At 55.5% G+C, this 26,697-nt stretch overlaps 1 protein-coding gene and 1 non-coding gene across 3 annotated transcripts; both read right to left on the bottom strand.

Annotated features, from left to right (window-relative positions):
* Wfs1 (wolframin ER transmembrane glycoprotein) lies at positions 1 to 26,227 on the bottom strand. 2 transcript variants are annotated; one of them, XM_020165140.2, is made up of 8 exons: positions 26,088 to 26,227; positions 19,151 to 19,393; positions 11,588 to 11,670; positions 9,722 to 9,866; positions 8,619 to 8,789; positions 7,873 to 7,953; positions 6,339 to 6,484; positions 1 to 2,532 (listed from the first exon to the last, which is right to left on the bottom strand). In XM_020165140.2, the coding sequence occupies exons 2-8, from the start codon at positions 19,386 to 19,388 to the stop codon at positions 721 to 723; spliced, it is 2,676 nt and encodes an 891-aa protein (XP_020020729.2). In that variant the 5' UTR covers positions 19,389 to 19,393; positions 26,088 to 26,227; the 3' UTR covers positions 1 to 720. The 2 variants fall into 2 exon arrangements, with proteins under 2 accessions (XP_020020729.2, XP_073898762.1); XM_074042661.1 differs by having other exon boundaries at positions 19,151 to 19,389; positions 26,088 to 26,215.
* LOC141411056 (U1 spliceosomal RNA) lies at positions 21,469 to 21,632 on the bottom strand. Its single transcript, XR_012435915.1, has one exon. It is a non-coding gene; the product is annotated as a U1 spliceosomal RNA (small nuclear RNA).
* Positions 26,228 to 26,697: the final 470 nt, after the last annotated feature.

Below are 26,697 nucleotides of genomic sequence, written 5' to 3'. Positions count from 1 at the left end.
CAGATTTCACAAAGCTTTTTATTTCAGCTGCATCATGATGCTGACCTTCTGCTCTGCAGCACTGGGCACTGCCATGCTTCCCTGTCACTGGGTGGGGTGCTTCCAGGGTCTTCCTGTCTTCCAAGTCCCATGGACCCAGCAGAGGCCCTCAAAAACTCAACCATCACCCACTAGGCGGGGAGGCTGGCTGCAGAGCCCAGACACACAGCTATTTCCCCTGCCTGAAGGCAGGGGCTCAGCCAGGCCTGGAGCACAGGACGGGTGCAGGCAGCTGTGGACATCCCGGGAAGGCGACCAGCTGGCAAGCAACCAAATAAATAAGAAATGCCACCATGAAGTCTACACAGACATGTTTGGTTCTTTAAAAAGCAAAAACAAATCCAGCACAAAAGTAAGGCAGGGGCCTGGGGACATGGAGGTGGGGGAGGGGAGGGTCCATCTATAAAGTGCTATTTGGGGCATGGGAATCTCCCAGTGTCACCAGGAAAGGAGGGACTGTGGGTGAAGACAGCATGCAATTTCCCGTGCCGCCTGGCATTCCAAGTGGACAGAGCTAAGGAGCAGCGCCCCACCTGCCCTCAGCAGGGCCTGGGCCACTTACACAAGCAGCAAGTCTCTGTGCCTTGAATCTGCCCACGTAAGCACATGGAGCACACGCTCAGCACACGGGGAGGCCTCACAGCGACATGCACTGAAGCCTCCTCTGGTGGCAGGCGCTCCTCACGCGGCTGACAGGAAGGGGAAGAAGAAGAAGTTGAAGGCGAACTTGAGAGCATCGTGCACTGTGCTCCGCCAGTCCTGCTCGATCTTCACGTGCCGCCTGGCTGGGGAGAGCTGCGCCATGCAGTTCAGGCATCTTATGGCCTTGAGCTCAAAGACGGGCCACTTGCTGCCCAGGCGGCCCTCGAGGATGGTGCTGAACTCGATGAGGCTGCCCTGGCGCAGGCTGAGCAGCACACCCTTGAACTCACTGCTGGCCCGCAGCACGATGTCTTTGGTGATGTCGTCCTCTTCGTGGCCTCGGGTGCCGTTGGGGTTGCTGCTGTACAGCACGCCCACCGTGATCTCAAACTTGTAGCGGTCAAACTTCTTGATGTGGCAGGGGTGCTTGGCCAGTTGCTTGAGCCGGCACAGCTCCTCCTCGGCCGTGGCCATGTCACCAGGGCTGCAGGACGGGTAGGCCTCACCATACAGGCAGCGCATCCAGTCACCCACGAAGAACGGCAGCATGTTGATGGCTGACTCTGCGCTGTTGTCGATCTCTGTCACCCGGACATACTTGAAGCGGCCCGTCCATGTCACCCTGTGGCCCTCCAGGTGGCTGCACAAGATCTGTGTGCGCGCCATGTTGGTCTCCTTCCAGGCCCGAGGCCCGCACAGGAAGCTGTACTGCTGCCAGGTGAGCGTGGAGTTGTAGACCTTTATGCCCTCTGAGCGGTACACGTAGAACCAGCAGAAAAGCAGGATGGCTGTGAGCCACACCAGGATGAGCTTGACCACGGAGCTGCGTGTCAGGGATTTCACCATCTCTATCACAGAGAAGCTGGCCTTGGTCCACCAGCGGAATAGCAGGGGCACGCTGCAGATGGCCGTGGTGACCAGGATCTTGGTAAGGTCCAGGGACACAAACCACCGGGCAAACTGTACCACGCCCATGAGGACGAGGCCAGCCACCAGGATGGGGAGAGCAAAGAGGAAGAGGAAGTAGCCGATGGAGGCACGGACCAGGCCCAGGCCGGTGGACTCGAGCAGGATGACCACAGACAGCTCGCACCACATGAAGCAGACCAAGTAGGGCACCAGGTAGCAGTAGGTGCCCTTGAAGTCCCTCAGCTGGGCCATGCGGAAGAAGAGATAGAGGAGGTAGACGTAGAGCAGGCAGGGGAGGCTGACGTTGAGGATGATGAAATGACCGATGGGCACAGTGAAGAAGGTCTGGCCCAGCGCTTTCAGGAAGGGCCCATCAATGGGTATAGAGGGCAGGAGGGATAGCAGTCCAGCGGCCACCTCGGTGACAAGGGCTCTCCTGGTGTAGGGTTCAGCTGAGCTGCTCAGGCTCATGTAACTGGTCACTGTGAAGAAAATGGCGATGATGGCCAGCTCCGAACAGGGGATGCAGTCTTTGCTGGCCAGGGGGAAAGAGAAGATGACGAAGACGACAGAGAGCAGGAAGTGGGCGTAGGGCTCTAGGTGGTTCCAGCCGAAGTTGACCTCAGCTTGCTCCACGTCCAGGTTGGGCTCGAAGCGCAGCAGCAGGTCGGTGAGGGTGCGGAAGTTCTCCCAGGCCTTGCTGTCCTGGAACACCTTGAGGGTGCAGATCACCATGGACACGAAGGACAGGTAGAAGACAACCAGGGGGATGAAGAAGGCGAAGAAGTCGATGGTCAGGTTGCTGATGATGAAGAAGAAGATGAGGGCATTGATGTGGTGGGTGGGCACAATGGTGGACAGCCAGTGCATGCCCGCCTTGGAGGCCATGTCGATCAGGTACTCTTTGATCTCCATGATGGCGTGCAAGGGGTACTTCACCACCTGGGGGGAGACGGGGTGTCGGGGTCAACTGGGGCGAGAGCCCCTCGCCCTGCATCCCATGGTTCTCTCGGGCCCCCCACATCCCCACTGCATGAAATTAACCCTGCCCGCCATTCTCCCACTGCTGGGCCTTTGTCCTGACAAGCCCTTCCCGTGCACACCACCCTCACGTGGAGAGGTGCACCGCGCTCTCTAGTCCATATAGTCGCCCCCACCTCAGGAGGGGGGAGGTGGCCCTGCCACCTAGGGCAGTCCCATATCCTGCCTGTCTGCAGATCATTGGGGGCTCTTAGCCCACCAGGGCCACTGCAGTGGGCAGGAGGGGAGAAATGGGGCATGGACAGTGCCAGTCTCATGCAGCAAGGCATAGCACACAAGGAGAGGGGTCTCAGAGGGCTCAGCCCCACAGGAGGCAGAAGCCTGGCTGCCTGCCCAGAGCATCCCTGAGGGACCGCGTGACAGAGCCAGGCCTGAGCAATGATGGGCAGGAAGTGGAAGCTGGATGCCCCATCTGTGCTGGGCCAAGTAGGCAGCACTGGCCCTCTTACTCCCTTGGTGGGTTCTCCACGTACCCCACCCAGGAGCCAAGGGGGATCCCGATGAACTAAGTGACAATTCCAGAAGGTGTATCTTTCAAGAACTGTGGCTGTCAACTCACTGACCAGGCACCTGGAAGCCACGGTAGATGGAGCTTCCCTTAGCAGAAAGTTGGGAGCTGTAAAGGACCCTAGAATGTTTAAGATCACTTGCACACAGACACACGTCTACACACGTGTGCATGGGGAGTTTTGATCCTCTAATGTTTGCGACAGTGGAGTCAGGTCCATCTATAACCAGGAGGTAAACAAACTAATAAACAGCCAGTGGCCCCCCGGCTCCTCTGGGCCATCGACTTTCCCCTGAGCAGAGATCCCCACACCTGTGGGAGACAGGCCTCAAGGAGGCCAGACAAGGTGGCATTTCTGATGCTCCCAGAGAGCAAATAGGTGTTTGCAAAAATGAACCTGGTCAGGGCTTTCTCTGGAAGGAGCCCTTTCGGGATGAGGTCAGGCTAGTCAGCAAAAATCAACAGCCCCACAGTGAGTCACGCGTGTGTCAGAGATGGTCAGCTATGTTCGTCCCTGTGGGTGGAGCTTGCTAACAGCAGGAGGAACTACAGGTGGCCCAGGCCCTCTATGCTCCTGTTCCTACACCTAACTGGCCCGGGCAGCCAAAGAAGCAGCCTGCAGGTACCTGAGGAGCTGGCAGAAGGGACTGCAGTCCAGTCTAAACGCTCAGCCTTAACGCTCAGACCCGTTTTAGCCTTTGGGGCCACACAACACCCTAGTGCAGAGGCCTGTAAGGGACAACTAAGCTTTGAGAACCGGATGTCCATCGTGTCTGGCCCTTGCTTGGGCAGCATGCAGGGCTGGCCCCTCCGGGAGCCTCTGTGGAGGGGGGTTGAGGGAGAGTGGGGGTGTGCTCTCCATTTTTATGGTCCTCAACTCCACAGTTTTTACCCAAGTCCCACCAGACTGTGGGACAGAACTGTTAGTCTCCTTTTCTGCAAGCATGTCTAAACGAATTTCAACAAACTCTTCCTCAAGCTGGGAACGGTGAGCACAAAACACGCCCCGTCCAGATGGGAGTGCCCAGCCTTCAGCTACGTGAGAGACCCAGGGCGGAGCATTGCAGCCCAGCAGGCAGCAGAGGCAAGGGAGCCGAAACCAGACCTGCTCAAACCTGAGTCAAAGGGTCCACATGTCTGGCTTCCCGTGCTTCAATGTAAACACGAGGATTTTTATTAATTAGTGTTTTTTGGTGGTACTTGTGCTTGCTAGGCATGCGTTCCACCACTTGAACCACACCCCCAATTCGTGGTTCGCTTTTCAGATAAGGTCTTGTGCTAACTTTGCCTGGTCAGCCTTAGACTCCTCCACCTTCTGGAGCAGCTGGGATTACAGACATGCATTACTTCTCCCAGCTTGTTTTTAAGATAGGATCTCTCACTAGCTTTGCCTGGGGTGGCCTGGACCTGGGTCTTCCTTCTCTACCTCCTGGGTAGCTGGGATCACAGACATTCACTGCCATGCCTGGACCATATTAGGATTTAAAAACACATCAGCTCTCAGGGACTTTGTGCCCCTGGGCTTGAGAAGGGAGCCTGGCCTCTGGAACATTCTTTGTAGGGGCAATGCCAGCTCGCAGGGGTGCCTGTTATTCTTCTAGGGCTGAGGATAACCTCTCAGTGCCCCCTACCATCCTCTGAAAGGCCATTAACAGCGGGAGAAGCCTGGGTGCTGGGACACACCTGAAAGTTCACTCTTTTTTGCAAAAGACCTTAATGAGATAAATCATGAAGGAATCACACAGCACTGACAGTGCAAAAGCTGCAGGGCAGCAGAGCCTGTCTATTTCTTGTGAGAACACTTTAAATCTCTCTCCCTCGAGGGACTTCCAGACTTTGCACAGCATGAACTCAACACCCAGGGGGTGACGTCATTTACTGCCCAGACCAGGGCACTGTAGAAGGGGCATTAGTGCTTGCGTGGGACAGGTACCCTGGGATACCTTGGCCCCAGTCTTCTCCAACTTGCCCTTTCACTTTTGACCCGCTCTGGCTTTTGCCCAGAAACATGCCAGGCGCCCCAACCTCCTCCTCTCGGGTTAGGAGGAACCCGGGGCAACCCGTTTGGGAACCCACACGTCCCAGGCACTTTGTCATCCCGTGTCCCGGGACCTCCTGAGTGGGCGGTCTCTCCTGCCCTGGACATGCTCCTGTTCTCAGCGGCAAGCATTTCAACTCGTCACCCAGAGACCCGCCAGCTGCCTGGGACTCCAAGTCTCCGGAGCGTGGCAGTCAAGCTGCCGCTCTTTGGGCCATGGTCTCTCCTGTGCTGCTCGGTCGCCCCTCCTCTGCTCCAATGTCCCACACTCCCGGCTCCCACATGCAGCCTTCGCAGCCCACTTCCTGCCGCCTCTGGCTGAATGCTCTGAAGCTTCACCCCATTCTTACGCCCTCATGGTTCATCCACATTCCCAGCACTGAGGATGCTTGGGTACCTGGGCCCACAGACATTCCTCAGCTCAGAGGTCCCCGTACTGGTCTTGATCCTGCTGCTCACAGTGTGCTCATGTAACTGTCGGGTCAGGTGGCCCAACTCCTAGAAATCCTGGTGTCTCTGCTGCCGGCAGTGGACACACCTAACGCAACCTCACGGGCTGACCTGGGTGATTCTGCAAAAAGGCCCTATGGCCACATCACAGTCTACACTGAGTCCTCACTACACGGCCAAAACCTGCGGCCAAGGCAGGGTGTGGGTTCATTTCTGCTCCCCACTCATGCTGTCAGTGCCGCTCACTTCCCTCGGGTGTGCCAGCAGCCCTGGACCAGCAGCCCACCCTCAGTCTCTCCACGAGCCCCGGCACATCCACTGAACAGGCCAGGGGCTGGCCCTCCCTGCCTGTCAGACCTTAGCAGCTGTTTGGGGGAGGTAACTGTGAGGAAATGGTGCCCATCTTGTGCCACAGACAGACGATTGCTCTACATGGTAGCCACCTGCTGTCAACAGGGCGCTCTATGCAGGAAGACACCAGAAGGGCTTTTGTGGTGCTGTCACCTGAGTATGCCCGCCAGACAGTGCCCTTGCTTTCTGGGCCTAACTGCCCAGAAAGGCCTCCTCTGAGGACATTTCCTCACACTTGACCCGCAGGACAAGTGGCACAGACCCAGGACATGTCACTGAAGGCCAAGGCCTCCCCGCCATGGCTTCCTGGAAAGGATTAGGGTAGAGCATGGACAGGCTCTCTGGGGTCTCAGTACCCACCTTCTGGCGCAGTGGCAGGTCCTCAGGGCTCTTCCCAGCCAGCTCGTCATCATCGTCATCCTGCAGGAACAGGTTGGTGGGGATGATTCCCTTGGCATACTTTTTGGTGATCTCCACGAAGTCGTCCAGTGCGATGTAGTTCTTGGCTGAAGCACAAGAGAATACGGGACCAGGTCCTCTCACTGCAGCCCACTGGGACCATAATACAGATGGGTGAGGAGGGGATGGTGGCTTGGGGCTGGTTGGGACGGGAGCTGTATGGGTTCAGGTAGGACTTCTGCTTAGAGTGTAGATGGGTGAGGACCAGTGGATGGGGAGGAAGTGGTGCCTGCCAGTCTCCATCCCTACTCTCAGCTTTGGTGACATGCTGCCCACCCAAAGTGACCTACTGTCCTAGCCCTGATACCTGGAGTCTGCCTGTACCTTTAAGGCCAGCTCCACTGACAGGCCTTTAATAACCTGCACCTCTAGCACCCTGATGTCCTCTTCCTCACCCTTCTTCAGCCCAGCCTCTCACAGTGCTGGGGACCAGCTGCTGCACCTCAATCCAATAGTATACACAGAGGACCTACTGCATTCCACTAACCCTTATCCAACACAGAGGGCCTACTATGCACTCGTTAACCCTCCATCCAACAGGACCACTGAGGGCGGCTACATGCCCACTAATACCTCCCAGTATCTTGTGTCTGCCAAGAGCATACTATGCACCAGGCACGTTTCTAAGCCCTGGGAAATACTTAGAATGGATGAGTCCGGCAGTGAAGACAAATGCTAGACAGTGGCTAAGAGTCACCAAGAGCCACATTCACGCTGGAAGAGGTCCCCTGGGCTGGCCCAGGAAGGGTACGCTGAGGAGTTAACACAGGGAGTCACAACTGTGAACACTTCTCTTAATGCTGAGCAACCCCAAGCCCCTGTCTGTTTTCTTCTCCATGATGGGAGCCTGGGGTTCCTGGACTGCAGAGTGCCCCATGAGCAGATGGTACCAAGGTCAGGCTGGAAGGGTGCATACAAAGAATGTGAGTCTACTTCTCTGACCCGTGATGTCCCCTGGGCACTCCCAGCTCAGGGTGCCCCTGTTCCTATCTCCATACCCCACCTGCTCCTCCCCTCCATCTACTCCCACAGCGCCCATCCACCACTGGACCCCTCTGGCCTTTGCCTGTGCTGCTCCCTCTGCCTGGAGTGGCCTCTCTCCTCGCCCTTTCCAAGTCACCCAGGCATCCCTGATGCAGACCCCCCACCTCTGCTGCTGGCCTTTCTCTGTCCAGCAGGGAATGTCACGCCGCAGACCTGTTTCCTATTGGAGCCTGTGCCACTAGTGGACAGGTCCCGGTACCACTGCCCAGAATGCTGGTACCCAAAGGACTGAGCCCAAAGTCCATTCATGCCTTGAGATCCTGGTAGAAGACCCCAGGGTCCTATAGTCTGGCATCCTGTGACCCACAGGGAGGAGCAGGCGCCATGACCAGGTGATGGTTGGGAAGCAAGGATGACAGGTTGGCAGGGGTGGGGTGGATGCTGTACTCACACTCGCTGCTGACCAGGCGTTCCAGCATCCGCCTCTGCTTCTGCAAGAACTTGGGGATGGGGCCTGGCTGTGCTCCTCCGTCTGCAGGGGACAGAGTGGATCGAGAACCAGCGGTGGCTAACTGTCCCCTTGTGCCCTGCAGTTCACTCAACACGGGCCCTCAGGCTCCTGGGTTGTCCTCAAGCTCAGAGAACCACAGGATGTGGGGTCTTCATTGCAGCCTGTGGGCCATGTGAGGACCACACCTGGGCAGCCACCTGTGAGTCTCCCCACAATGGACCCAGCCCCTCCTCCACCCCTCTGTGGCACTCCTACTTGGTGACGAACATAGCCCATCCCACCTGGGAGCAGTCACTAAGCACGGGGCACATCACTCTCTGAGTGGCACTGCCTAACCCCGCCATCTTTGGCCAGCATCATCAATGGCCTGATCTCCCTACCAAGCAAATGGTCAGCTCCCAGGGCTGAGGACAGGCCTTTGTCACTCCTTGTATCCCTGGCCCTGGTAACAGAACAAGCTAAATCCTAGTTTGTTCCATGAATTAACCAACACCTAAGCCAGAATTTATGCTGTCATTCTGTCAACATGCTGTCCCCACCGTGGAGCCCTGGTCCTCAGGGAAGGCCTCAGTACCAGGAGAAGCTTCAGTCTCATGAGCAAGGCCGAGCAAGGCCACTACTCCCATGGTAAAAAGGCCTGGGCTGGCAGGGGTGGGAGTGAGGTACCGGTGGCACAGGTGGCCTACCTTGCTCGTTGACCTGACCGACATTCTCCAGCAGCTCTGACACGGCCACCTGCTTCTTCTTCTTGGGGTTGAGCTTCCAGTACATGACCAGGGCAGCCTTGCGCACAGCCCTTTCAAGGTCAGTCTCAGAGGACAGCTGCTTCACCTCTGCCTCGTTCTCAAAAGTGATGCCTGAGAACCAGAAGTTAGCCAGCCTATGTCCCACCTGCCTGGGGCCACCAGTGCCGCTCCAAGGGCTGGGGACAGAAACCCCTAGGCGGTATCTGTTTCCTTTGGCTCCAGGAGAATGGACGTTTGCCCAGATCCTGATCCTGCCTGTGCCTAGTCTCCACGTCAGAGGCACAGGTCTAGCAGCAGAGGCCTGAGTGTCTGCTGGGACTTGCTCCCTCCCCCTCCATCCAGCATCCTACATCCCTTCTCCAGTAGCTATGCTATGAAGCCAGGGAACAGAGGGCCACCTGTCCAGGATGATGGCAGCAAACCCTGGTTAGTCTCGATACAGAGTTACCAGCAGGGCACAAAGGGGAGGGGACCATCCCTATGTGTACAGCACTTCACAGGCTCAGGTCCCCATCAGGGCAGCGTCTCCCACCAAGACCAAAGGAGAAAGGTCAACACAGTCTATGGAGCAATGGAGAACAGGCCCACAGTCGGAATCCAGCAACAGCTCCTCTCCTCACCCCAACTGCCTGGGACAGCAGCATGCCCATCCCAGGAGGCTGGCAAGACTTGGGGAGAAAAACTGGGCTTTTTCTCCTGTTAAATATTTTCTAAATTTTCCCAAGTGAGCACAGATTTCTTTTCAGCTCTGAAAGTGCTCAAGAATGTGGAGCTGGGTAGGACAGGACAGGAACTGTGCCATCCTTTCCTTTCTACCCACTCATGCTATGTTCTTGACTTTGTCCCCTTACAGCCCTGGGATCTGTAGGCTCCGCACCAGGAGCCATGTGGGCCACACTGCCCCATGCCCTGCCAGCTCCTGGTCAGATGTCAAGGTCACAAGCCAGATAGACTCACTTCTCAACAGTGGGTTTTCCACTTATTATTTCAGTTGTCCTCTTAGCAAGCAGCATCTCAAACCTTGCATTCCTTGGGCAACTCACCTTTCCTGTCTGCCAGGCACCTACGAAGCAGCTTCACAGCCTCCCGCCGGCCCTGCTTGGCTGCCAGGATCAGCCAGTCCACAGCAGTGCAGCTGTTGAGTTCTTCATCTGCATCGCTGGCCAGTCGCAGGTAGTGTTTTCCCACCTGCAAGGAGACACTGCTCACCCTCCAGCTTCCAGACCCTCTCTTGCCCTCACTTCCAGCAGCCCACTCCTCACCCCTCCTCTTCCCACACAGGCCAAACAGAAGTCAGCAGGACAGGCCCCACCAAGTGTCTGTGCGAGGCTGGATCCCAGCAGGCTCCTCAGCACTTGCTCTTCCCTCAACAGGTGAGGGCACCCAGGGCTCTGCACTTGTCCACCTGGATTGCTCCAGTCTACCGGGAGCCAGAGGCTCACCATCATTGTTAGACACTTAGAAGGATGGCTGGGCCTCTCACCGCCTCTCAGAACAGTTGGGGACCATGGAAAGTCAGAGGCGGAGAGAGGTCAGCTAGCAGCACAGTCCCACGGGCCCCCCCTTTTTTTTTTTGGTACATGTCATCATGTCAGCTTTTTTTGTGCTCCGTGGGAAAGCTGAGTAGATACAACAGAAAGCAGAAACCAAAACATTTACTACCTGGCCATGCCCAGGAAAGCCTGCTGACCTCGTCCGACCCTCACCCAATGGATGGACGAAGGGAGGCCGAGGCTGGGAGCACAGACAGGCCATGAAAGGGCCATGCATGCTGCCCAATTACAGAAGGCTGGGCCATAGGCAGCAGGAGGAACTTCAGTCCGACAAAGTCCTCATTGTGGCTTTGCACATCCTTGGGGAGACGTCGGGGACGGCAATCTCCCAAACAGCTGGTCCACCGCTTGAGCCACGTACAGCAGCGTGAGGCTGGAAATGTGCCTATGGCTGTAGCCCCCCAGGCCGGGTTGGGACTGCAAGCAGAGGTAGCAGGCACACCGTCACCACCTGGAACTTGCCTTGTGCCTCCAGAGTCCCCACACGTGACCACCCCGATGTCCTAGACTCTAGGGCAGGAAACAGCGTGAAACCCGGACTGACATGGCCTGCGCAATGCCAAGGGGAGTCCTACAGAGGTTGACCTGGGGGTGAATCCCACTTCACCCTGGTGCGTGTGAGCCTCCAAGTTACCGAAACCACCCTTGCCTTAGATTTAGCTAAAAAGTGGGAACAATGATTCCACCTCCAAGAACATGGTGAGGACCTAAAGTGACGATGACAAAGACCAGCTGAGACTCCACAGCCCCCCAGCGGTGCACTGCCCAGCTGTGCAGAGTTGGCCCTCAGCTGAAATGGCCTCTCCTCCGAGGACAACAGACTTCTGCCACCTCCTGACCGTGAGTGTCTGTCTGCTTGGCTTTTGTCTTCTTTTTTCTCTGACCTGTCACCCCCATGAGGACTGGCCCCATCCACATGGCATGTCACTGTGTCCCCAGCAAAGGCACAAACCTGGCCCCTGGCAGGTGCCTGTCAATGGGCACTGTTCTGAGGGCTAGCAGCCAAGGTGCCCATCTCCAGATGACACCATCAAGGCAAAATGGCCCCTCAGGGAAGATGGGTGTGGGTGTGAAGAGCAGTCAGGGCATGAGCTAACTGGCTGCAGAGAGCTGGAGGAAGCAGAACTGTGTGTGTGTGTGTGTGTGTGTGTGTGTCTGTCTGTCTGTCTGTCTGTAGAATGGAACGTGGAAACCAAACCAAACCAACAAGGAGGCTAGCACACAGCTGTGGCACAACCATGCTAGCTTCTGGCCCTGTTTGCAAGGCACTGACTCTTGGTAGGCTGCAGGCATTTGGCCAGGCTGCATATGCTGGGACCGTACCCTGAGCTTCCCCACCAGACGCTGGGTCCTCACCTCCGTCTGTGCCTTCGGGTCCCCAGCCTTGGCCTTCTCCAGGACTTCTTCAAAGGGGATTTCCGCATCTCCCTTCACAGGCCCTTCAACATGGGAAAAACAAGCAGGACGTCATAAAGCCATGTCTTGTCACCCATCAGTGGAGAAGAGGGGCAGTGGGAATGGGCTTCACAAGCCCCAGTGCTGACCCTCACTTTAACACCCTGGCTGGGAGCACAAGGACCCACACAGAGGCCAAGAACGGTAATAGCTCCAGAGCAGGGTCAGCAGATTCTACCCGGCAGGTGGTTTTCAACACCAGCTCAGGACTATGTGGGTGGGGGGGTGAAGGGTGCAGGAACAGAGCAGGTCCCTACTGTTGCTCCCCTCAGCTCAGGCAGGCTCTCATCAGGGCTCTAGAAAGATTGAGGGCTCCAGTTGGAAAGCCTCTGACCCAAATAATAAAAACAACACTCATGAGTGCTCAGCAGTCCAAGGACCATGTCATCACTAGACATGGCCTTGGAAGGTCACAGTCTGTGTCCACACATCTTGATGTTGGTACTTTTTACTTAAGAGGGGTGTCAGACTGTTAAGGAGCTCTAACAAGCACCACAGACTGGGGACTCATGAGTAACAAGACTATTCTTTTATGCTCAGGGTTCTGGAAGCTCAAGATCAAGGTACCAGCAGATGTGGCATCGGACAGAGGCCCTGTTCGTGGTTCACAGGTGACATTTTCTTACCTCATACTTGCATGGAAGGGGAGGCATGAGGGTTTCAGCGAGGTGAGGATTTCAACATAGGAACTGTGGGGACACAAACCTTCAGGCCACAGCAGTGAGTCATGCTTAGTTTTCACATAGCACTGCCATCAGCTTACCATCTCAGATACTCACACGTCCCATCCAGGGACACGCCCACTTGGTCTTTCCTCCAGAGGAGGGCTTTAGGATGCCCTCTATAATCACTGCTTTTATGAAACAGCGTCACAGACCATTCTGTGTGTGTCTTTTGTGGTCTGTGGGGAAGTCGTTTCCTAGCACAGGTTCTCCAGCTGAACTCCTAGGCCACAGGTCCAAGCATCATCCAGATCCTGCTATTTTACTTTCTTTTTTGGTGGTACTGGGGTTTGAACTCAAGGCCTTGCACTTACTAGGCAAGAGCTCTACCACTTGAGAAATACCTCCAGGCTTTTTGCTTTAGTTACTTTTCGAAAAGGGTCTCACTTTTATGTCTGGGCTGGCCTGGACTCTAGCCTCCTATTTATGCATCTGTGTAGCTGGGGTGATAAGTACACACCACCCTGCCCAGCTTTTTATTGGTTTAGGTCGGGTCTCAAAAACAAACTGTGATCCTCTCATCTCTGCCTCCTGAGTAGCTAGGATTACAGGGGTGAGCCACCATGCCCGGCATATGTCTTACTTTCTACAAAGTCACCCTGACATACAAAGCATCGCATAACCGCCTTGACTTCATGACAGCCTTACTGACCCTGGGCACCACACCAATAGACAGTGTTTGAAAAGAATTCATTTTGCCAGTCTTTTCCTATGATTTTGCAACCAAATTTAAGAGCCAACACCCAACTCCATGCCTTGCCTCCACCACAGCTACACCCCCACCCCCATGGCAGACACCCAGACACCCTATGTTGGCTTCAGGAAGCAGTTGGAGTCTGCCTGCTTCTTAGCAGGTGCTGACAGAAAGAGCAGCTTTTGTGCCCGTGTTTTTGGAGACATAGGCAGAAGCAAGTGACATGATGCCCGGGAACAGTCACGCGCCCAGGGCAAGTCTTTCGCATCCAAGACCTTCCCAGCACTGCTCCACACCAGGCTCTGAGCTAGCTCTGCTGCACTGCTGATGCCTGGCTCCTGCCCCAGGGCACCCAATGCTGGAAGGAACAGCTCCACGGGGAGGTGGCAATAGGCAGTAGCCCAAGACAACACAGCCTGAGAAGGCTCGGGAGGGGTCACATCCAGCCTGGGGAGGGCAGAGCAAGGCTGGGATGGCTCAAATGCAGGCAGAAGCTCGGGCTGGAGCCCAGCCCATCTCTTTAATCACGTCTCTCCCATAGGTCCATGCATTTGAAGGACTTGTGCACATGGTCCTCATTTCTGCTGGCCATCCAGGTGAAGAGAGCCCCCTCTAGGATGCTGCCCCACTCCGACAGAGCTCACTGCCCCTTTCTGCTGGCATCCGTCTGTCATCCATCACAGCCCCCATCAGTTCATGGACTCAGTCTGTGCCCCTGGATCTAACCCGTCTCTAACCTCCAGCTTCTGGTACAGCACTGCAGTGCAGCTTGGTGAACTCAGAACAGAGTTTGGGGCATCCATCTGCCTTCCCTGAGCCCAGCACAGCTAAGCCCACATGCACTTGGCCTGGTGCTCTGTTGCCAAGGTCAGTTCCCTGGCGGGAGCATGATTCTGTAGAGAAGCAGAAGGTGGAGCGCAGCCTTTCCGCGCATCAGGAGCACAGACGCTCCCAGCACACCCCACTGGGCGGCCTCTGGGGTCCTTCCACACCCACCCAGTGTGCACAAAGTGCTCCCAGAGATGTTTGGGCATAAGCATGCTGGCTTCCAAGTTCAAAGATTGCTGTTACCCAGCTAGACCTGAATTTTTTTTTAAAACATTTGAACATACTCTTAGATGAAGAGTGCAATTGTAAACACCCAGTCAATAAATAGGGCACAATGTCCCGTCTCTAATGTGCTGCCACCCACTCCTACTTCCTCACTCGCTGACCCTGGGCCCTTGGACTCCAGCATCTCACTGCCCCTCTCACTATGCTCACCCTGTGGGGATGTGGTGAAGGAGGGGGCAGAATGGAGAGGACACCGTATGTCTCATCACAGGGCTGTGGCCTTGTTCCAGGATGGGTCCCACACACATGGTGAACCTGGGGCCACACTGGGCTAAGGGGTGCTCCACACTTGAGTCACTGGGGGCCACCTTGAACACAATGGTGCCCCACCAGACTATCTGGAAAGAGGAATGGGACCAGCAAGCGGGGGGTAGTCAAGAGAGTGATGGGATGAGTATGATCAAAGTATATTATATACACGGATGAAGGTGTCACAATGAAGCCATTATTCTGTACAATTAACACATGTTAATATAAAAGGAAAAAAGAAAAAAGCATTTGTTACATAAAATCAGCATGCATTGTCTCCAGAAAAGAAAAGCGGGGGGTGGGGATTGCCCCCACAGCCTTTATGCCAATGACCTGGGTCCTAGTGAAGGGCCATAGAGACGAGCCCTCGAAGCCCTCCATCCAGGTCCTGACTGGTGGCTCTTCCACCAGGCCTCAGCCTCCATCACTACCCAGCAGACATTTACTGAGCCCTGGTCCCAGGCCAGCTGGAGTGCCAGGAGCAGAGGGAACCAACAAGGCGAGGCTCCTGCCTTCTACATGGTTCACTGTGGGGTCAGCATGGACAAGCACATTGTCAGGGCAGGTGACTGGAGACATCTATCCTGACTGGGAGGCTTCCTGGAGGAGGTGACAATGGAGGCTTAGACTGCAAGCAAGAGGCTAAAAGTAAGTGAAAAGCCCATCACCTAGTTTCCAAAAGACTCAGAAACCACCCACGTGATCCTCACCTGCCCTGCACCATCATTAGGTATCTATAAGAACAACCAACTGCTTACCATGTGGGGGACATGGCCCAGCAAAGAGCAGATGGACCAGGTCAGAATAAAAGAGCACGTGTTCCCTAAATTATCACCGGTATGACTCTGAGCCTCGCTTAGCGCTGTGACCTGTGCCCCAGTCGGTGAGGGTCAGTGCTCTGTTCCCTCACCCACATCTACATTGGCTCCCTCACCCCTCCTTGGCCTCCTCACACCCAAACTGGGTGTGGTCCTTCCTGGAGCTCTGTGAGGCCCAGAGGTTCCTGTGAAGCACCCCCTGAGGACAGGGGACACAATGGGAAGAGTGCAGCGGGTCAGGACCTATGCAGTTCAGCACCAGAACCCTGTGCTAATAAGGGTACACAAGGCCAGAGCTGCAGGTCCACATGGCTTTCTTTCTTTCCTCCCACTGCCCCTGGCTGGCTTCTCTGTGCAGATTCTAGCCCAGGAGGCCCTGCCAGGTCTCAAAGCAGAACTACCTCACCACCAGCTACAAGTACCTTGGGCCAGTGTCTGCTGGGCCTTTCTCCAGCATGGCCACAAGAGAAGCCCCACCCAGGTGCAGACCTCAGAGGTCAGTGGCTGAGAGGCCTGCCTCTGTACCTCTTTGTGTCAGCTGCATCACCTATAACCAGGTGGGCCAGCAAGGTCACTGAGTCACCTGGCTCAGCCATGACAGGTCCCCACGGGCCTGAACACCATGCTGGTTGTGAAGAAGGGCTTCCTCCCCTGTGGACTAAAGGCTGTACAAGGGCTGGTTGGGAAGGCGGGGGACCCCCGTAGGCAACCTGAGCAGGGTTGGCTAGGGCCCACTTGTATGTGGCCTAGGAAGCACTACCACGTCAACTCAAAATGACCTGTCTCAGTGTGCGGGTATCCACATTCCTACCCTCACCCCTGCACCAAGCCATACAACTCCCCATAGCCTTCTCTCGGCCTGTGTCACTGCTCTTTTGCTGTCAGGCTCCATGACATTGGAGTGTCCCAGTCCTGGCCACCATCCGCAGCAGCTTCCCATGTGGTAGGTCCTACCCAGGCCAAAGCCAAGATCAGGAGGGTGAGGTGTCCCAGCAAGGTTCTGATGCAGCCCTCCCCACCTCCCCCAGAGAAAGATCAGAAGGGGCTCCTCAGGGAAGCAGCCAGAGAAAGGAGACTGTAAGGCAGCTCAGATGGTGCCTCCTACAGGCAGCCCTTCAGCACCCTTCTGAGGCCCCAAGGAGTGGGCACACCCCTCCTGAGGGCTCTCAGGGGGCAGCAACTCTAAGTCCCCAGCCCTGGGCTCAACCCTCAGGACATGGTTACTTGTTTACTCCTTTGCCTTACTTGTCTGGGGGCTCCTGGAGAGCAGGCCTGAGCCTTGGGTCCTGTCACCAGAGCCTAACAGACCCCTCTCTGGGGACAGGTCAAGTAACTCAGTGTACTTCTCAGTGCAGCACAGGTCTCCTTGGGCACAAGTGACTTGAGGCACCTGGTGCACAGTGAGTGTGCAGATTTTGCGCCTATCTGTGTGTCCCCTCAACAGCTGGGGACCCTGGGCCTTTAGCCTTTTTCTTCTGCTTTCTCATATGGAGAACAGGGCAGGGGCACTGCTCACCTCCCAGGACTGTTGGGGGAACAAATGGGTTAACACAATTACCCAGATGCCAAGGGGTGTGCATTTTAATACCTGAGGCTAGTTGCTGTGACCCACTGGAATTTTACCTACTGCTCATCACACCTGTGGACAGGTGTGGACATGCTGCCAGGGCTGGTCTGCTGTTCCACATCAGTGACCAGGGACAAGGAGAGGTGAAGCCTAGATGTAAGTCTAGGACCTTCAGGTTGCTAAATGGCTTGGCTAGCTCCTCCCTGCCCCCTCAGGGGCAGAACCAAACACAGACCGCATCTGGTTCCTGACTGCACAGCTGAAACTCAGTCTTAGGCCCACTCTACAGGGACTGTGTCCCATTAACAGACTGAAATCTAGTCTTCCAGCCCTGGCTTCTGTGCCAGGGCCAAGAGGCAGCAGAGAAAGGGGACAGCACGCATGGTTGGGCCCAGATTCCACAATGGGATCCTTGCCTGATCTACATTTGGAGACAAAGTGGCAGCATGGTGAACTTTTAAGGAGAAGCAAAGACTAAAAGAGCTTCTGAAGACTTCTGAGTGAATGGATTAGTCTGTCAAGAGCTGCCAGGGGAGCCCCACCCCACCTCAACCAGAGGCAGAAACCACTTGGGCTCTGCTACACAAGGCCAGTGTAAGACAGGAGAAGTGGGCCAACTGGTTGAGTCACTGAGGCTCTGGGACTCAGTTTCCCTGCATAGGCCTGCCATGAGGAGTCTCGACTATGGACAGACTGGTACAGAGTGGTACACACAGCAGGACACACCACCGTGTGGGGCCTCTGCTGGGCTGGGCTGGTCACCAGGGGCTGCTGGCCTCCTCGAGGGGAAAACTGATGATGGGAGCTAGAGAGAGTTGACATTGGAGGCTGACGAGGGCAGTGGGGGCTGGGTCCCTCTTCACTCATACCCCACCAACCAGGGACCAAACAGAGCCTCACATCAACTCAGCCTGCATAAGGAGGGAATGTCATGGCACCCTGCCTGGGGGTGGCAGAGGCCAAAGAAGCTCCCCACACACATCACAGGGCACCACAGGCCTCCCTCAGGGAGAGAAGGAATCTCGCACCAAGAACTTCATTCCCGTGTGACCAGCCACCTGGTGAGGTACAACAAGCGCGGTGAATCAACTCCACAGGCCATGGGACACTGTCTCAAATACAAACTGCAGAGTGCACACAGGTGGCAAGGAACAGTGGCACTGATTGAAGGGGAAGTGTTAGCCTATTGCATGGTCCAGGATCCAAGCCAGCCTAATCAGACCCCATCCACAAGTGGCTTCGTCCTCCCAGGTTCCAAACAGCCAAGTGCATGCTCTACACGTGGCACTCAGTGCAGGCTCCTGACTGCCCACGTGCTCTCAGGCCTCCTCCCCAGACTGCATCCCTGACCTCTCACCTCTAGCCTTTGTTGATGCTGTTCCTGGGCCTAACCCGTTCCCTACACCCTCACCCATGTGATGCGCTGATCCTCCCTTTGCCTGGCACACGGAAGCAGTAAGATAAATGCCAGCCAAAGATAAGGAGAACAGGATCCGCCATGAAAACTAGCTGCTGGAGAACAAGAACCCTGGGCCTACCGGCCCTGCCACTATCCACTGCAAACACATCGAGGAAGCTCGGACGCAAACAGGAGATGCCCAGCTTGATCACACAGGCCAGTCCCTGTGAGCCGCAGAGCACCACACTCCAGCCCATGCCCCTCACTCCATCCGCTGAGCCCCAGGGTCTGTGTGAGCTAGGCCCCTGAGACTACAACAGTCTTCAATCTGCAGCTTTTCACCTGGAAGGGCCATGAGGTCAGTTTAACTGCCCAAAGCAGCATCTGTTTTTAAAGCAAAGGAGCCAGGCAGAGGACGTCAGTCTGACCACACAGGAAGGATGGCTTTGCTTCGGAACCCACTCCCACCCCATGTATGTCTGCACACCAGTGGGTGGCACTTCAACAGGTGAGATGGACAAGGCACATTTGGGACAGAGGTTCTCAAAGGGGAGGTGGGGAAGGGTAGAGACCGATTTGGAGAGCATGAAAGGTCCTTGGGATATAAGGAAGAGTGGGTAGTGGCCCAGGAAGATAAGTAACAGGGCTTTCAACAGACACCTGAACGGCTCTTAGAGCTGGCATCCCAACAGGACAGCACACGGAAGCGGAGGCAGGCTCCACTGCCAGCCTTCTGAGCCCTGTGGTCCCATCTGTACAAGAAGTTGCTGCCCAGAGGAAGGGGAAAGGCGCTGAGCAAAGAGGCCTTGCTGTTCGTGTCTGTGCTCACTGGGCCACGTGCCCACCCACCCTGCTTCACTAAACAGCCATGGCCTGGTTCACTTGCAGACTTCTGAGCTTACCAGTTCGGTCTCCTCCCTCTCGGCTCCTGGAACGAGAGGCCCGGGGCTCGGACAGGCCAGCTGCTTCTCCAGCACCTGGTCCAGGGCCAGGGCCAGCCTGGGGTCCTGTAGCTCGGGGTACTTTGCTGCTCTCCTGTTCCACTGAGGCAGTGGCGTTAAGCCGGGCACGGACTTGGGGCTGTGGTGCTGGTGGCAGCTGTGGGCCAGAGGGGCTCAGAGGAGGGGTGCTAGAGTCCATTCTGCCTGCAAGAGAAGTGGAGAGTCAGACACACACCAGGCACCTAAGTCAGCCAGCTTCAGCTTTTAGTTTTGTAAGGTCAAGAAAGCAAAGAGACAGAGGGACCAAGCTCCCTGAATCTCATTTAACCCGCCATCTGCAGGGTTAGCCTTCTTACAGAAACTCATCAAGGTCTCTAGCTGCACACATGGCACAGCAACCTCTAGCATGAGTCCTGGCGTCTTAGGCCTCCAGTCCCCCTCAACCAGTCCCCCTGGCTTTAGTGTCCTTGTCTGAGAAATGGGATGACAATGACAACACTCACAGAGGTGACCCATGTGGAACACTCACTGAGCACAGGGCTTGACAGTGGGGGCTGAACGGGGGTCTATTTATGGCACCCAACACCTGTCAAAGTGACCTTATATGGAAAAATGGGTCTTTTCAATGTAATTATGCTAAAGATCTTGAAATGAGATCATCCTGGATTAGGGTAGCCCTAAGTCCAATGGCCAGTGTCCTGACAAGAAAGGAGAGAAAATAGACACAGAGCAGAGGCCACATGAAGACGGGTCAGAGGCTGGAGTGTAACAAGATGGTAGACACCAAGGACTGATAGCCACCACCAGAAGCTGGAGAGAGGAGGGAACAGAGCCTCCAGAAGGGACCAGCCCTGCCCACACCTTGACTTTAGCTTTCTGCCTCCAGAGCTGTGCAGAATGAACTTGTGTTGTTTTAAGCCCCCAGTTTCTGGTGGTTTCTGTGGGAGATATAGGAAATGCATCTCCTGGTGCACAGTGAAGTTAGGTAAATGTGACAAAGTTTTGGGGGGGAGGGCAACTGGTGAAGCCAGGATTCAAAACCAGATCTGCCCAGCTGCAGAACCCTGGAGACCAGGCACTAGTCACATATTAAAAAGCAAACAATACATAGTGTAGTGAGGTGTAAAAGACTTCTAGAATAGACCAGAAAGCAAGAGTGTGTGGCACAAGACATGACAAAGGGAAAGCACTCCATTGGTCAACAAAGGGGCCTCATGTGCTGCTTGGCAACATGGAACTCAACACTCAACACAGTTAAGGCAACCTCCAGACACAGACCATGAAGCAGAAAGTTCTAGGGGGGGGGGTGTCCCAAGCCTGGATGGGCTTCATGGGGGCACAACCTCTAAAACTATCACTCCCTGTGGGATATGGGGAGTCTTCTCCTCAGATTCTCAATGACTCTTTCCAAACTCTAGACCACATCCATCCTCTTCATCACAGATGAGGAAACTGAGGCTGCTAATGAGGAAATCTGACTCCCAGCTCTAGTCTCTTGACCCTGGGCCCACAGGCTATGGGATTCTGAGCAGCCCAAGTCCCTCTCTGCACCTCAGTGTCCTCATCTGTAAATAGGGACATCTTCCCATCCTTGGACAACAGTGAGGACCAAAGACCATAAGATACAAGGGACAAGGGTCCCAGCTCCCAGTTTTGAACCTGGCCCACGAGAGTGCCTGGTGGATGTTTCTGGAGATGATCATCAGTAGAAAGCCAGGAGTGGACCCGCCCATTTTTGCTCCAACCCCAGCTACAAATGGGTCCTGAAGATAGGATCTGTGTCCAAAAAGCAAAGTAGATTTCAATCTGCACATTCCTCTCTCCAAGGGATTGAGCCCTTAGTTTAATTTTTTGAGCCCTTTTTCAAAAACAACTCCCCCCCGGGGGGATATTTTGAAACCAAAGCATAACCAGGCCTCATGAATCAGCTTGGCAATCAACGCAGGACTCCATGTTGTCTCCTAACTTCAGGCTTCTGGGAACAGCAACTCTTGCAAACCTGTTCATCTAACTGCATGGACAGACTCAGGGGCCTTGGGGCCCTGGGGGGCACCTAGATCCAGGAGGGCACCCAGATCAAGGGGCACACACACCCAGGAGGCCTGCAGGCAGCTGAGGCAGAGAAATGGGAGCAGGGCAGTCCTGCACACAGAGACCATACAGATCAACAGACACCTGAGATACAAGAAAGGCCAAATTTGTAGCTCATCTCCTCTCAGGGCTCCACATGGCAGAATCAAGAGTCACCTTCTTTTTTTATTTTTATCTTTATTTTTTTTAAGGGGAGAGCGTGAACACAGTCCCCCACTACCACAAATTATGCAGTTGAGTTTCCCACATTTGGGGAAATTGCAGGGGTCAGCACATCCGGAGTGCAATGGATAAGCCTCGCCCTGGGAAAACCACCCTCGCGATCATGGCATCTCTCCTGCCAGGTAAGTATTAGAGAGTCACCTTCTTTAATGACAGAGGGCAGCTTACCCTTACTGAGCACTGACTTAAGGCAGGGCTCTGCGCACCTTCCCATAGGCTCTTCCTGTCCTAGCCGGTAGGAACACCATTGTCCTAGTGTTGAGATGGAGAAACTGTTCAGACGTAAACCCTCACCCTCTTTCACAGACCAGGAAACTGAGGTCCAGGAAGGCAGAAGACCTGCTCAAGCAGCTTGGGGTGCCAGGGCTGAAGTTCAAATACACACCTGTGATTGCAAAACCTCAGCAAGCTCATTTCAGAAAAAGAGGCCTTTCAACCTCCCTACCCCTTCTTCAGGATCCCTTCACTCCTTCCACTGCATCCTGCGGTGCTCTTCTCCTGGGAGCCCTCCATCCCTCCCAGGCCAAAGCCAGGCAGCCTTGAGTCAGAGCTCCAGCTACGCTTTTGCCAGAGCCTCAGCAGCCTCTACTGAGGCCTTGTCTTCACCTGCTCCCAGGTACATACAGAGCTCTCAGGATCTCTCTCTACAGCCCTTGCTCTATTAGAGGGGTAGGAGGAGTGGCACCATCCAGTGTAACAGGTACTACTTTACAACCCCAGGGCCCATGCGGAATGGCCACTCAACCTCACTGTCTCTGTTTCCCCACCTGCACAGTAGGGATACCTTCCGCGTCAGGGTTCTGAGGGAATTATGGACATGATGGAAGAGGAGGCGATCAGCACAGTGTGAGTCATTAAAATTCTAAGTCATTATTCCCATCCAGGTGAAAAATACCTTATACAGAAAGTTTCAGAAAACAGATCTGATAGCCAGTGGGCTAAGTAACCTCTCTGGTTAGTAAGACTGGATGAATGCAGGGAAATGAACTTTCAGGTTCCCAGAGGGCTGGCCAAGCCTGGTTTGGATCAAAGAGCTTGTTATTTCAAAACAAACAAACCATTCCTGGCCATGGTTGGTTACAGAGACAACAAAGATTAGAAGGGAATGCATGCAGCAAAGACCTGCCCAGTGTCTGCCCCTTCCTCATCTGCATAGTGACACTATGCACTCAGAAGACAGGGCTGTATTTAGGGCACACACTAGGGGCTTAACATAGGCAGAGTAGAAGCCTGAAGAGACCTAGCCTTGGGAAAGAGTACCAGCCAGAGACTAGTGTAGCTGTGTGACCCTAAGCAAGTGCCTCCCCAGGCCTGGGCACCCTTGACTGCAGAATAAGAGCCTGGTCATGCCCGGTCTACCCCCAGCTCTATCACGATCAGAGTAGTGGCTTGGAATCCGTCGTTGTGTAAGATCTCAAAACACAGAGTGGCTAGCATTCTTTCCTCATGAGCACCAAGGCATATTTTTATCCCATCAAAACTTAAACGTGAGCACCAAGGAACTCGGCTGAGGAGCTACCACTCCCAGAGAGGGCTGTCCTGACCACACATCCCCTGAGACGTGGAGCAGAATGACCTCATGGGCCTTCTCCCAGAACCTTCTAACTCTGCCCAGCCCAGCCTCACTCTACTCTGCAGGGCAGCCCTTGAACGGCTCCTTGGGAAGCCAACATCTCCACCTCCAGGATCCCCACAAGACTCACAGGAGACACCTGAGGGCTCCCACACAGGGGTGTCCCTCACAGTGGCACCTGTGTCCAGGGGGGCCCGGGTGATGAAATCCACAGACCTCCACACGGCTATTAAACATGACCTTGTAGACAAAGGCTTAAAGATGGGAAAATGCTTATCTAACACTGTTAGGCAGAATTTAGAGCAACGTAAGATACAGTCATGGGTCTGTTTAGAATGAAAACAAAAAAATCTGCAGAAAAAGAAGAAAATGCCCTCCCCACAACCAATGTTAATAACTGCTATCTCTGAATAAGGATTATTGGTGGTTTTATTTTGTTCTTTTAAAAAATGTATTTCCCTAATCTTCTATAATGAATGTGTAATGTTTTTGGAATTAAAGCAAAGTGTTATATTAAAACCCATCTACAACTGGGAATTTGGGCCCAGTAGGTCCCCTGTGCTGGCCTGGCCTGACATAACCTGAGCCCCTGGCACAGGGCTGTGCCTCAAGACAAGGGCACAAAGCCCTTGGTGGCTCCCAGGTACCTATTTTTGCCTAGAGTATTAAAGGCCAAACCAAGGAACATTCCAGCTCACCCCATGTGGCAAGTTCATGGGAACAAAGGGGGAGATGAACTGGGAATGGCCCGGGCCTCAATCGTGGACAGCCATGGTCCACCATACCTGGCACCAACTCTGGTCTGGCCTGGACAGTCAGCAGGCATGGACTGAGTCTGTCTAGTGCTGGGTCTCCCTGTCCTAGAGAGGACGTTTTAGGGTCAGACTTTGAGCAGCTCAGTCTGGATGGGAAGGACAACACCTAAATGGACAACCACAGAGGCAGAGCAGCACTTGGGGTTGCCAGGCACAGAAGGGGAACCTCACTCAACCAAGGGAAGGGTCAGAAAGTTAGGGACTGTGAAGGCTTGACTGAGCCTTCAGGACAAGTGGATGGGAGCTGGGGATCCAGGGCCAGCCTTTGAGCTGGTGGGGGCTCTGGGCATTACAGCAGGGGATGTGTCCAGGAGAGCAGGCAGCACAAGGACAGCAGTGAGTTAACAACTGTGGCCGAGAAAGTGCAGGCGGCTGGGATGTGACTGCTGGGGGTGGGTTAGAAAGGAGAGAAGAGGCCAGTGAGAGCTGAGCAAGTCCCCAGGGCCTGAACGAATGCTGGGTTAGGAGATGAACCTGACTCCACAAACCACAGGATGCAGAGCTTAAGAACCAACAGGCCTGCTGGAGTTGGATTGGGAGGAGGCTGCGGGGCCATGCAGAGAGACCAGGGCAGGCACTGGAGCAGATGGGGAGCCAGGAGAGATAGGAGGTCACAAAGGGAATGAGAAACAAGAGGTGCCGGGAGCTCTGCCTTGTGGCCAGGGGCAGCAGTACCAAGTTCTCTACCCACTGTGACTCGTACCACCACCATCAGGGATGTGTTTGGTACCTGACACACAGAGTAGGCATTTCTGGAGGCCAAGAATGAGCTGGGTCCCCTCAGTGACCAGCCCCAAAGGCCTGTCCAGTCCTGGCCTGGAAGGCACAAGTGGAGGCCAGAACTGGGGAGCCCTCCATACTCTTCTACCCAAAAAAGAAGGTAAGATGGCATCTCCTGCCTGTGTCTAGGGAGAGCAAAGGGGCAGGCAGGAAGGAAGGTGATGGAACAAAAGGAACCTGCCTCCAGATCCCTGAGAGTCACAGCCCCTTGGAGACAGAGGTAAACAGGTAGAAAGCGAGGCCTCTGGGCTCCTGGTGGGCCTCATTCTGGAATGCAGTGAGCAGGGGCAGCCAGCACCCAGGGTACTGTCACTGCCCTGTGAGTGAGTGATGGATCCTGCAGAAGGGAAAGCCCTTTGCAAACCATAAAGCCCTGGGCTAAGGGCCAGGGGTCATTGTCCAAGGAGAGGGGAGGTGGAGCTGCACTTGCTTGGTGGGGGGGAGGGAGGGAAGGCAGGTCGGCAGAGAGATCTCACACAGATAGTCTCAGTTCTACATCCAGTCTCCTACACCTGAGACTGTTGGGAGGGGTAAAAATAAGGGGGTGTGGTGGGGAGTCGAAGGAACTACAAGGCTGGTTCCTTGGAATTTCATTACATCAACTACAGAAAATGGGTGAGAGAACGCAGCTCCATCACACCCAGAAGAGCTGGGTGGGATTCCCCAGGCTTCCAGCTATCAGCTCAGAGATGATGTTCGGGAGAAGTCCATACCAGAGCTGTGGTCACGCCAGGGTTGGTTCATACCAGGATGGATCCCAGCGCAGGGATCCTGAGGCTGCAACCCGAATGGGCAGAGAGAGACTGGGGAGAGGAGCTGCTACTCCGTGACTGATCCCCCACCCCAACCGTGGTCCCCCCAACCCCCCCTGGTGTTCAAGCGCCTTCCAGAGGCCGGGCGGACACTGAGGGCAGCCCTGGGTCCAGCTCGGCTTGGATGCGGGGGAAGGGCATGACGGGGCAGCCAGGCGGCGCGGGGGGCAGGAGGGGGCGGGCAGCAGGACGGGTCCTGGGGGCGGCGGGGAGAGGACACCCGCCTGCAGCACTCAGCCGCCGGCCCACGAGCCGCTTGGCCTTTGTCGACCCCGTTTTCCGCCCCAGGCGGGGTTTCACTGAGAGGCTCGAAGGCGTGACAGTGATCGGAGGGGGATGCAGCCGATCCCGGGGCGCCCGGGCTGGGAGAGGGGCGCGTGCCTCCGGGAAGATGCGACAGGCACGGGCAAAGGTCAAAAAGCAGCGGGACCCCCGGCCCTCCAACTTCTGGTAACTTATAGAGGACTTCGAGCCAGGTTACCCATAGCTCGGAAGGGGAAACTGAGGCCTGCAGCGGACGGCGCCTCCCCGCGCTCTGGGACCCTCCTGAGCTTCTGCGTAACCCAAGGCCACCGCGGGACGGACCTCAGCCCCGAAGCACTCACCGGCCTCGAGTGGGCCTCACGCGGCGCCGCGATGCTCTCGGGCCTCCAGGCCAGCCGCAAAGTTGCTCGGGAGAGCCGGGAGAGAAGAGGCGGACAGAGCGAGCTAAAGCTTCTCTCCGCGCCGGGGGGCGGGGCGCCAGGGGAGGGCCTCCGCCGTCCTCCACTCCCAGCGCGGCCCCGGGAACGCGGCGCCGGATCGGCCCGCTGAGCGGCTGGCGCGCTCGCCAATCATCGAGTGCTCTCACCAATCACGATGCGCCTCGCCTGCTGCGGCGGGTCCGGCCCGCCCACAGCGAAAGTTTCCGAGCGGACTCGGGCTCCGCCCCGCCCTGGCTCCGCCCACAGGACGTCCCTTGCAGTAAGAAGGGGCTGGGCCCTGTGCGTGCGTAACAGGTGTTTGGATCTGTGGGCAAGCACCTTTCACCGCCACTCCCCAGGGGTCCCACCTGCAGATTCATTATGTTTGCTGTTGTAATATTAACAGGCGGCGCCTACTCTGTTCCAGACGCCTTAATTCGGTGCTGCTAGACATATGGCGGGCTCCCCCAGAAGGAACAGAAAACTGCGGCCATTTAAATGTGTACGTGTATCCAAGCACTGCTTTAAATGC

The sequence above is a fragment of the Castor canadensis genome, chromosome 9, assembly GCF_047511655.1.
Source record: "Castor canadensis chromosome 9, mCasCan1.hap1v2, whole genome shotgun sequence".
In the NCBI taxonomy this organism is placed as follows: Eukaryota; Metazoa; Chordata; class Mammalia; order Rodentia; family Castoridae; genus Castor; species Castor canadensis.
Note: the sequence above shows the minus strand (reverse complement) of the source record. Positions and strands in the feature narration are given on the sequence as shown.

Bases quoted from the DNA above. Each gene is read 5' to 3' on its own strand.
- Wfs1 (XM_020165140.2), bottom strand. From the start codon at position 19,388: ATGGACTCTAGCACCCCTCCTCTGAGCCCCTCTGGCCCACAGCTGCCA. The intron at 11,671-19,150 runs GTAAGCTCAGAA...CCCATGTTGAAG, and splicing joins AGAGGGAGGAGACCGAACTG to GGCCTGTGAAGGGAGATGCG. The intron at 7,954-8,618 runs GTAGGCCACCTG...TGTCCCCTGCAG, and splicing joins CGGTCAGGTCAACGAGCAAG to ACGGAGGAGCACAGCCAGGC.